General features: G+C 36.7%; 1 protein-coding gene across 6 annotated transcripts in view; it reads left to right on the top strand.

Annotated features, from left to right (window-relative positions):
- Nucleotides 1-56: 56 nt before the first annotated feature.
- Nucleotides 57-10,876, top strand: part of GPR155 (G protein-coupled receptor 155) — a 29,173-nt gene continuing 18,353 nt past the window's right edge. For 4 of the 6 annotated variants that reach the window (XM_042041273.1, XM_042041276.1, XM_042041272.1 and 1 more), the window contains exons 1-4: nt 57-206; nt 4,466-4,971; nt 8,388-8,787; nt 10,115-10,280. In XM_042041273.1, coding sequence (XP_041897207.1) covers nt 4,512-4,971; nt 8,388-8,787; nt 10,115-10,280 — 1,026 coding nt within the window. In that variant the 5' untranslated portion in view covers nt 57-206; nt 4,466-4,511. Of the gene's footprint in view, nt 207-3,574; nt 3,743-4,465; nt 4,972-8,387; nt 8,788-10,114; nt 10,281-10,876 lie in introns of those variants that run through there. The other 2 variants (XM_042041274.1, XM_042041275.1) reach the window with 2 other exon arrangements.

The raw sequence follows: 10,876 nt of genomic DNA, 5'->3' as shown, positions 1-10,876 counted from the left end.
AAAGGATTTTACATCCCAATTTGGCAAGTGGTGCAAGTGCGGTGTGGAATCGGGGCTGTTACCGGCGGGGCGGGCCGGGGCGGGCCAGCCCTCCCCTCCCCGGCCTCGGTACCGGCGGCCTTGGCCTTGGAGGGGTTCTCAGTTTGGCAGAGTACAAACCCTCTCCACGCACCCCTGTGCGGAGGCGCCTACCGAAAGCTAAGTAGGTAAGCTGCCCGCTCCTTCCCCCGGCTTCTGGCTTCATTTTCTACTGAGGCAGCTGTCACACAGGGCAGTGCCGCTGTTTTTTTTATTTTTAACTGAAAATGCTGTGTGCTCGCAGCTGGGGTGACCATGGGAAGGAGAGCAGTGATGGGCCGGGAAGGGGCAGGCGTTGGTTGTGTTGTGGCTTCCTGGCTGGAAGTCAAAGGATTTTACATCCCAATTTGGCAAGTGGTGCAAGTGAGGTGCTTTTTAAGGGGTGCTGGCAAGAAAATGTTATCTGCCTTCTGAAAAATGCTTGATTGTTTGCTTCAGAAGTATGTATCTATCTGTTGACAAGCCCAAAGATCAAACTAAGTGAAAATTAAGGGGAGGTATGTTTTCCATTCATTTTCTGAGTTGACATTCTGTGCCGCTGGCAACTGTTGCTTCATTTGGTCTTGTCAGAGCTCCTGTGCTGCCAGAGTTTTGTGGAGCTTTAAGTGTTGCTGTGTGAACTGTGCCAGTCGTGTGCTCAGGGCAGGCCTCGGCTTCCCCGGGTGTCCAGAGCATGTGGCTTGCCCGGCTGCTCCACAGCCAGGGGCTTTCTTGGAATGGCATCATAGGAATAGAATGACAAAGGAGATGTAATCTTGAAGAACAACTACTCAGAGATACATAAGGTGTGTGATATTTCTTGTGGCACTGTCTATATTTCCAGATGTATGTGGCCCATTTCTTGTGTTAGTTTCTGTTGCAGTATTTTTCTCTCTCTGATTTCTTAGCCTAATGAAGAGAAAAGTAAAAAGTGTGGTTAACTTTCAAGAATAGGAACTGCAATAATCACTTCTTCCCACTTACTTTTATCATTGTATCTCCCTAAAGTTACTTCCTCTTTGACTTACTTCACTAATTTTTACATGAAAATGCGTGTAGTACACGCTTACCTTATCTGAGAATGGGGTAGTATAGCTGCCACCAGTAGTAACTCTTCCTACCCCAATTCCATTTTAATCTTCCTGAGTAAAATAATGTGTCATCCTTGGGATGTCTCCACATTGCATTAAAGTAGGAGAGTTTCTGCATTGCATTGAAGTAGGTCATGTTGTGGGATATAATTTATGAACAGTGTCCACGGTCTTGCCAGTGTCACCACATTATCCTGAGACTGATTATCAGTTGAAAGCTTAAGAGTGAGAGACCACAGAGGGAAGATACACATTGAAGTTATCTCTTCTATTCTCTCATGCTGTCTTTGACTTTCATTAGAAAAAGAAGATGAAAGGGATTTTTGCCTTCCTATGGTGAGGGAGACAATGTCTCTATTTCTGTACTCGGACAGGATCCTGATGTTGCTTAACTCACAACTGCTGGAGAACTGAGTTTCTGGTCTGGTGAATTTTAAGGCTTTATAAATATTGACAACCTACAAGAGAAATGTTTCATGGGAAGTTTAAACTGCATTTGTTACTTGCTCTGTTTCTATTGTTGGTTTTCATACAAGGCTTCCTCTCGTGCGAGCCGACAGTCTGGCTGCAAGCAGCTGTGCTTGGCACAGAGGACAGCAGATAAGGCAGCATTAGTCCTAAAAGCTGTGTCTGTACTGGCCTGCAGTTCCCAACAATGCAGCTGTGGCTGAGTTCTCAAGGATTCAAATCTCAATCCTCAGTCCCTGAAGGGATAACTACAACTCCTATGGAGTCAAAACTAAGTGCTTTCCCTTGCAACTGTATTATATTTCCCTATTTTAGTGTCGTTTGTCTTGTTAGTTTGCTACATCTACTATAAGAATAATCTCATTTCTGTGTAGAATAGATCAGGTTTTGGGTTTGCATGAGATCGTTATCTTTGATTTCATTAAGAGCTGTGAATTGAAAATAATTTCACTCTTGTGAGACGCTAGTTTGAGATAAGCCTGAGGTATAACAAGGCCGTATATTAAATCTGTGATTAGTCATTACATAATCTCACAACAGTTATATAAATGTCTGCATCCTATAGAGCAAAAAGCACTGAGACGTACTCACTGCATTAAGCAGCAATGCAAAAGCTTGCATTTCTGGAAAACACTGCTCTGCAATAGATAGTCTGTGTTAAATGTGAAGGGTTTGGGATGTGCATGTCTCTTGAGCTGAAGAGATGATTCACTCTTAAAACCCTCTGGGGAGTGCCAGTAGCAGCTTTTACTGTGATGCAGTTGTTCTCTTTGAAACTCACGTGGTTCACCAAAAATTTGACCGTATGACTTGACAGGGTCCCTTGTAATGAAGTTGAAGGAAGCCTCAAGGAAGGCTGCAGGAATCTATCTATCTATCTATCTATCTACCTACCTATCTATCTATCTGTCTATCTCTTACAACAGACGGTTTGGGATGTGTGGGTGTGTATCCATGTTAGTTTTGATCTAGTGAGGAAGATACAGGATTTAGTGTGTGCTATTGACTGATATAACATGAGAGTCAGTCTTCTGCATATTTGTTTAAGTCCTGAATTATGAAATGGGGACAGGAGCACTTCTGTATTTTGTGTCAGTTTTGTGAGGAGAAATAATGATTTTAATACAGAAGGAAGAGAGCCTTGTCATTAGCCTGAAATAGGAAGGCACAGGAGATGAGAAGGAATGCTAGAATTTAGGGATAGATATGGCTGGAATACAGTTCCACTACAGATCAAATGTTGCATTTGGTTAAAAAAGTTTCATCTCTGTCTTATTGCTGGAAAAAAACCACCTTGAGAGAGCAGTGAGAAGATTGAACACGGTGCACTACAGGGAACCTTATCTCTATGCAGTGCTCCAAGCTTGGAGAATTTTACTTGGGTCTATGCCAAAAACCTGCTTTTTACCTTGCAGCTAATGTAGAATGTGGCTGATTTCTTTCAAGAATTCAGTGTTGGAAACTAGTCTCTGAGCCTCTTTTGGACATTTTGCAAATTCCAACAGCATCCTTAAGTTTTTATAGTAGAAGAAAATGGTTTGTTGTTTGTTTCATTTATTGCAAGTTTTTCCATTGTTCTGTAGCAAATAATGCTTTGAGCTCCTGGTCCAAATACATCTAAGCTAATGTATCATCTATAATATAAGAAAAGTACAGCCTTTGAAATAAGCCCTACTTGGAGTGAGACTCATTTTCCTTGGAAGAAGGGATAGCCAAGGCTATTGAACAGATTTGGATGATGCAGCAGCTCAGTCCAAATGAGTTACAACAGCATCGTAGAAGTGCTTACCAAAAGCCTCAGGCATAAATAAAAGTCATGAGTCAAAGAGTTGATGCTTGTGAATATGTATATGCTGGATGCCAGGATGTGAAATAGACTTTAAAAGACCTCACCTTTGCACTGACTTGATTTACTTGCTTATTTACCTGGCTGCTATGTTCTGTGTTCCTTGTGGATAGGATACAAAGAGGCTGGGAAGACTCTTAAACCAGTTGTTAATTTGCACAGATTGTGCTGTACAAAGGACTGTTTGGGACTTGGCAATCTTGACTTTACCACTGGTACATTAAATGACTTAAGGGAAATCAGTTCACCTTTGCCTTAGTTTCTATCCCTGCAAAGTAGGGTAAGTAATCTTGACTTTCTAAACAGAGTACTTTAGGATTTAGTCATGTTAGAATTTTATGTGTAGAGTTAGCTGATGGACAGGTTTCAGAGCTGTGTTGCCAAAGCCATATCTGTTTGTGGCAGGACCTTGCTATTGACCAGTGAATATTTGTGTTTGATGTCCACTCTCTGATTTGCAGACTTTACACGTGTGCTTGCATATAGAACTTGTGGTGTTGTAATCAGCCCTTTCAAAGGGAATCACTGCTAATGAGTGAGGAACAGGGGTCACCAGATATTTCTGTTGTACATAAATATGTAATGTATGCTTAAACTTCACTGCTACAGACCTACAGAATTGTATGTAGAAATATGGGTAGACTCTAGTGCAATGAATTAGATCATTGGCTGCTGTGTCATATGTGGATTCTTTGCTAACTGGAAAGTGTATCATTAGCACATGATACTGAAATGGTGGGAGAGGTCAAAGTTGCACAAAGCAAGGTACAAATTTCAAGGGTGATATGATGATTTAAACTCTAAATCTTTCTGGAAGGTAGAGAGGACCTTGTCAAACGTTTTTGTACCAGAGTGGAGAAGCTTTGATTCTTCATCAAATTTATCTTCCTTTCCTGATGCTCAGTTCTTGTAAGGGCTATTCCTATTCTGTAATAATTTAAGAGGGAGTAAGCTTGTATTTAAAGGAATAAAGTTAATAAATGTACTTTTATTCCCTTTACAGATGAGATCATTTCATACTCTTCTTTTGGAAGAGGTGGTCAAAGGAAATGGATAGCTATTCAGACTTCGCTGCAAAGAACCTCTCATCTTCAGCTAATATGTCTCTTTCTTTGCCTGGACAAGCTGGACTCAATACCACCAGCGGTACTCCTTCTATGTCAATAAGCAGGCTTTTCCCAGCCCTGTTGGAATGCTTTGGAATAATTCTTTGTGGCTACATAGCTGGAAGAGCCAACATCATCACATCAACTCAGGCCAAAGGACTGGGAAATTTTGTGTCCCGTTTTGCACTCCCAGCTTTACTGTTCAAAAACATGGTGGTACTTAATTTTTCTAATGTGAATTGGTCCTTCCTGTACAGTGTTTTAGTTGCCAAAGCTGCTGTGTTTTTTTTAGTCTGTGTTTTAACATTGTTAGTAGCCAGTCCTGAGAACCGATTTAGCAAAGCAGGTTTGTTCCCTATTTTTGCTACACAAAGCAATGACTTTGCACTGGGATATCCAATAGGTAAGTATGCTTTCTTCTTTAAAATTAATTGTCACTGTTCTAGACATGTTTGCTTTTATTTTTCCATAATTTGAAATTGACTTCTGAACTGAAGTTCCATGCAATTGAAGTAATTTCAGAAGTGCCTCTCAAATTCTCTGAGATTGCTTATCATCTAGGAAAGGTTAAAAACAAAAAAAGAAAGCAAGTTGGTTCTAGCAAAACAAAAAGCAAGATGTTTGTTTACAGAATTGAAAATACAATTACGAAGGAAAGTTCAAAGATGCAATTCCTGATTATATGTGACAAGCAGATCCATATTTTAGATTACTTTACAAGTTAACTACCTTTCTCCTTATTCCGGGGCAGCATGCTCAGGAGAATCCTCAGTCTTTCTTATTCTCTTCAAATTTGCTTGATATGTATAAAATTTAGACAAATGCATACTTTTTTTTAGATGAAAATACTGTGTTTTCCTCGGTTACATCTCCTGAGATTTATTCCTCTTGAAAGTATGCCACAAATGGGGCTGTGAGGATTATATCTTTGCTTGTTGGTATGCATTTTAGGTGCCAATTAGAGTTTCTCTTTTTTTAATATATATATTTTGGGGGTCTCTGAATGTATTTGCATTGTATCCTGGTTAAAACATTCTTTCTACTTTTATTTTCTTGTCAGACTGCATATTTCTTCAGGTTTGTAAGACTTCATGATTTATAAGATATGATTTATATTTTTTCTATGTATGATCTTGCCGAAATCTACACCATTTAGAGCTTTACTGGAATAGTTACTGCAACAGAAACATTTTAGGCTCTTGAGGTTTGTTTCCTCTTGTCCGTTCCCTTCTCCCATCCCTAGTGTTTGGTTCATGCTGTCACCTGTACAAACTTTTTACTGTTAGTAAAATATTACCTAAGCTTCTCTGAAGTGCTTGCAGGACTGGTCAACAAAGAATGCCTTTCTGTTTTTTATGTGACAGAGGTAGTGTTTTGAACAAAGCCTGATCTTTTAATGAAAATATATTTAAATGCTGTAGCAGTGCAAATTTGTGAAGGAAAAAAATCAATATTGACAAATTGTGTACTAAACCAACACTATTTAAAAGGGCACTTTGAACTCTTAATAATTTCTGAGTCTTCATCCCATGTAATTTTTTAATACATTACTATTACTATTTATTATTACTTTACTGTGCTATTTTTTGCTGTTTGAAAAGATTTGCACATAGGAAAATCAAAATGCAGGCCCAATTTTTGAAGATCATCGCTGTTTTTCTATTATCATGGTTATGACAGTTCTAGATTTAAAAAGTGATGTTGGGTGAAAAAGAAACAACTGTCACAGACTGGCACAGCTGTTAGCACGCTGCTGATGTAGACAGAATTACTATGATAGAAAGCTTTGGGGGTTTTTCATTACTGGGTGATAATGATACAACTCTGACAAACAGGTTCACTTATTCTCTAGAGCTGTGTGTGGAAGCACAGGTGTAGCAGAAGTGTTGTGTGGGTGCCAGTTACTGTGACCTTAATCATACTCATTGTATTTAGCATGGACAACTAGTGTGTGATTTATATGTAATTTTGAGCAGCTGGGACATGGAGAATTGCTTTTTAAAAATTTAAAGTATCTTTATTTCAGTTTTTTGTTATGATCAGCAAGCAGGTACTGTGATATAAATAAAAAGAAAACTTTTCATCGGTGATAGAAGTTGTGGATTATTTTTACTGTCTTAATGATTCCTTAAGAGTGATTTCTTTTTTTTTTTTCACCCACTGACTAAGTGATCTAATTCCACTTTTTGTACCCAGGAAAATGCATTCTCACATCATACATGATTTAAAGTACTTATAGACCTTAATATATTGTCTTAAGTATGCAGCTTCACTTTGCCAGAAAGTAAAGATTTTTTTTAATTTTTCACTCACACATTACTTGTGACTTGTGTTGAGTTGTGTTCGAATGACATGGCCATTCTGTATAAAACAACATACAGTATCAGTCTCAGGTTTGAGGTTTTAAGAAAAAAACCTATTTACATAAAAAGTGTCTAGTGTGTTTAAAGTGGTTTTATTTACCAGGATGTATTTAGTGCTTGAAACTGTCTTGTTAAATGCAGTAACTAACCCCAAACTTGGTACTTCTGCTCAGCAGTTTTTTTAGGATTTTAGTACAAGTAGTTCTTGTACTCTAATAATGGCTTGTAAAAGTAAAAACACCTTTAGTGCCTTTTCTTATATATGTGAGAAATCAGCTAGTTGAGAATGTCAGTTGATTTGGTCTAAAGAGGAGACTGTTCAAAGTGAGTGCTGATTTAGCACTTGGAAGTTCCTGCCATTCCAGAGGCTTAAATAATATGAAGGTAAAACTCTTTGGATTTTGAAAAATGTAGTCACGAGGGAAAACCTTTTCAGAAAAGGTTAATAATGTTGTTATTAAGAATTACGAATTGTATGGATAGTATATATCTATTAGATCGTATATACAATGATTATAATGATACAATTAACTATATGTTCATATATTATAATTGACATGCTATTAGTACCCATGGCATATTATTGATAATTGCTAATAACAAGAAAATTATTGAATATAATAACATTATAAGTCAGGTAGAAGAGAACATTCTACTTTTAAAGCATCAGGGTTTTTTTTTTTTTATTCACCTTAGAATTGAATCTTTTATATGTTTCCAAAGTATTTTCATTATTTTTGAAGTGCTGTTAGTACAAACTTGGAATCAGAAGCAATTCTACTTTGACTCAGAAGTATGTAGTAGTAATGAAAACAAAGGCTCATGATTTAGAATTCCTTGAGGGACCATAACTATAGCATTAACTCTTTTTCTAAGTAGTCTCAAAGAATGAACCAATAACTATGTGATAAACTTTTTTTTTTGGTTTTTGCTTTGTTGTGTTGTATTGAATCAATGTAGAAGGAACCCACTGAAAACTGATTAAATTCCAGAGAGGTGAGACTCCCTTGAGATGGGAAGCAACTTGTATCCTGCAAAGGTGCATTTAATTCTCTACACCTGTCATGTTTCTGGGCAGGAAAAGCAAGTCAGAAATAAAATCAAAATTTTTCCTGCATTTGGGATGACTCAAAGGAAACATAGAATTGTTGTATTGTTTTCTTTCCTTTTTTTCTGTAAATGTTGACTAATTGTAGCATGATTAAATAGTATTGGATAGTTAATCTTTGGTCTTTAATGTGTTCTTTAGATGACTGTGGCCTAATACGATTGGACATACTTCTCTTCCTGCATCATCTTATATTGATTGCTAATTAAATGGATTCCTTCAGTTTCTTCTGGAGGAAAATGAAATCATTTTCTTTAGTTTTCAGACAGCAAAATTTAATTTCAATATTTTAATGTATTTTTCTACTGAAATGTTATCACTCATAACTCTTCATTTCCTGTCTTCTAGTTGAAGCTTTATATCAAACCACTTACCCAGAGTATCTCCAGTACATTTACCTAGTGGCTCCAATATCTCTTATGATGCTAAACCCCTTGGGGTTTATCTTCTGTGAAATCCAGAAGTGGAGGAATAATCGCACTGTGTCACAGAGCAAAATCAAAATAGTGGGCCTAGCACTCCTTCGAGTTTTGCAGAACCCAATTGTATTCATGGTCTTCATAGGAATTGCCTCAAACTTTATTCTTGGCCAGAAAATTCCTGAATACCTTGAAAACTTCCTTGATGGACTGGGCAGTTCATTTTCTGGCTCTGCACTTTTTTACCTTGGACTGACTATGGTGGGACAAACAAAAAAACTGACAAAGGGTATGTTTGTTGCACTGATCCTTCTCATCACAGCTAAACTGTAAGTTCAATTTATATATTTTTATAATTTTGTTCTTTAGATGTCTTAAGTTCTGAATACGCTGGTCAGATGGCTTTTCTCTCAAAAACATTAGAATGATAGTACATTTCACTTCCAGTATTTTGAGTGAGTGTTTCCCAAACTCTGATAGAATACAACTGTTAATTTTTAAAGGAAATGTAGTAGACTACAAACCTGTTTTCAGGCTCTGCAGAGAATGAAAATCGGGGAGTACTGTGCCTTCGTGGACTGCCTGCAGGCCATCTGTTATGAACTGGGTGTTTGGAGAATTAGTAGCTTAAATTGAAATTTATTGAATAAGTAGTTAGACAGTAGTGAGCTTAAGTTTATTTGATTAGTATTTGTATTTTATTTGGCTTAAACTATGCATCTCTAAATTAGTTGTTTTTCCTTGCTTTATCTATAAATCTTTGAAACTGCTATATTGGAAGAGCTTAAAAATGGTCACTTTATGCTCTAAAACTGCTTGACTTGTAAGCACGAATAAATGGCAAGTTCTATTTAGAACTTACACTATCATTATCTTCCCTCAAATATATCTCAGGGAATATGTATTAATTTAATATTAAATATTTTATTTCCTACAGAACTACAATTAACATAATAGAATATTTGTAATGTTTTAAGTTTATATTGTAAAATTTGAGTATCAGTACAACTAACTAGCAAACTTAAAGACCTAGTCTTTAAACCAGCTCAATGACAAATTTTGTAAGAACATGAAAAGAATTGGGTTTTAATGTTACCACTTTGCTTTACTGTAAGCCTGTGTAAGGCTTACATTAAGTCTGTGTGAGATCTGGGCTATTGCTGAAGGTGAACAAAATAGCCTTGATGCAGGGGGTTTGCTGGCCAAAACTTTTGGCATGGGATACTTAAGCTTGAGCCCTTATTATATTTCAGACAGCTGGCAGAAATGTGGTCTGAATTTCAGAGCTGCTGACTGCTTATAGCTACTATTACTGTAACAGTTGAAAAAGGAGAGAGTTTTTTATGTTTTGCCATTCTAAATTTGAAGTTTGTACAAAGAATGTGTCTGCACAATTAGGGAAGCTGCTTATATGCCTGAGTTTGTTGTCATTTTTGTCCTTAAGTGTAATTTGTGACAAAAGATTTTTAAGCAGATGGTAAATGTTTTGATAACAGTAAAGGCAATCATTCAAAGTGACATCAGTATTTTGCTTTTCATAAGTAGTATTCAAACAAGCCTTAAGTTTCCTTTTTATTAATTTCCTGGGTAAAGAAGAATCTATTGTTATAGCTTGAGTAATATTTTTTCAATTACTTTTTTTCCTTCTCTTTTCAGGCTCATGATGCCATTTCTCTGTAGAGAGATGGTGGAGCTCTTGGACAAGAGTGACAGCGTGGTCAATCACACCAGTTTATCAAACTATGCATTTCTGTATGGAGTTTTTCCAGCAGCACCTGGTGTTGCAATATTTGCAAGTCAATTCAATATGGAAGTAGGAATTGTATGTAGTTAAACTTTTCCAAATGTGTCCTAACTTTGAGCTTAACTTTGTTGATTAAATAAATAAATAAGTAGGCTTGAAGAATTTGCTTTTCTGTAGCATAGATGTCTTAGAATTACTTGGATTCCCAGGATCTTTCCTGATGTCTTAAGTGTCTTGATACCATATGTTTGTAAGTAAGTCCTCATCCATTTTTTTTGTTTGTGACTCTAGTAGAAAGAGCTAGGATAACTTTAGCTATGAAGAAGTTGTATATTTTTTGGGGTTCGGGGTTGTGGTTTTTTCTGGTTTTTTTCAAAGACTTTATCTTTGAGATACTGTTTTTGTAGGGGGAAAAAAGAAATTATGTTACTGACTTCAGTAAGAATAGTGTTAGTTTAAACCTCAAAATTTAAGAAAGATCTTAAGCTTTAACTGATTCAGTTGTGCTGCCCTTTCGTTAAATCTTGTGATAGAAAAGCATTTTACTTTTTTATATATATATATATAGGTGAGGGTACCAATTATCTTTTCAACTTAAAATAGAAATTTTAGAATTGTTTCTTCCATTTGAAGTGACATTAACACATTTTTGTTGACTTTCATTGTTTTTAATG

Source organism: Corvus kubaryi, unplaced genomic scaffold (genome assembly GCF_017639235.1).
Source record: "Corvus kubaryi isolate FWS band 111438036 unplaced genomic scaffold, C.kubaryi_AGA036_p1.0 37396, whole genome shotgun sequence".
Lineage (NCBI taxonomy): Eukaryota > Metazoa > Chordata > Aves > Passeriformes > Corvidae > Corvus > Corvus kubaryi.
The sequence above is the reverse complement of the archived record's forward strand: the minus strand, read 5'-3'. Positions and strand labels throughout refer to the sequence as shown.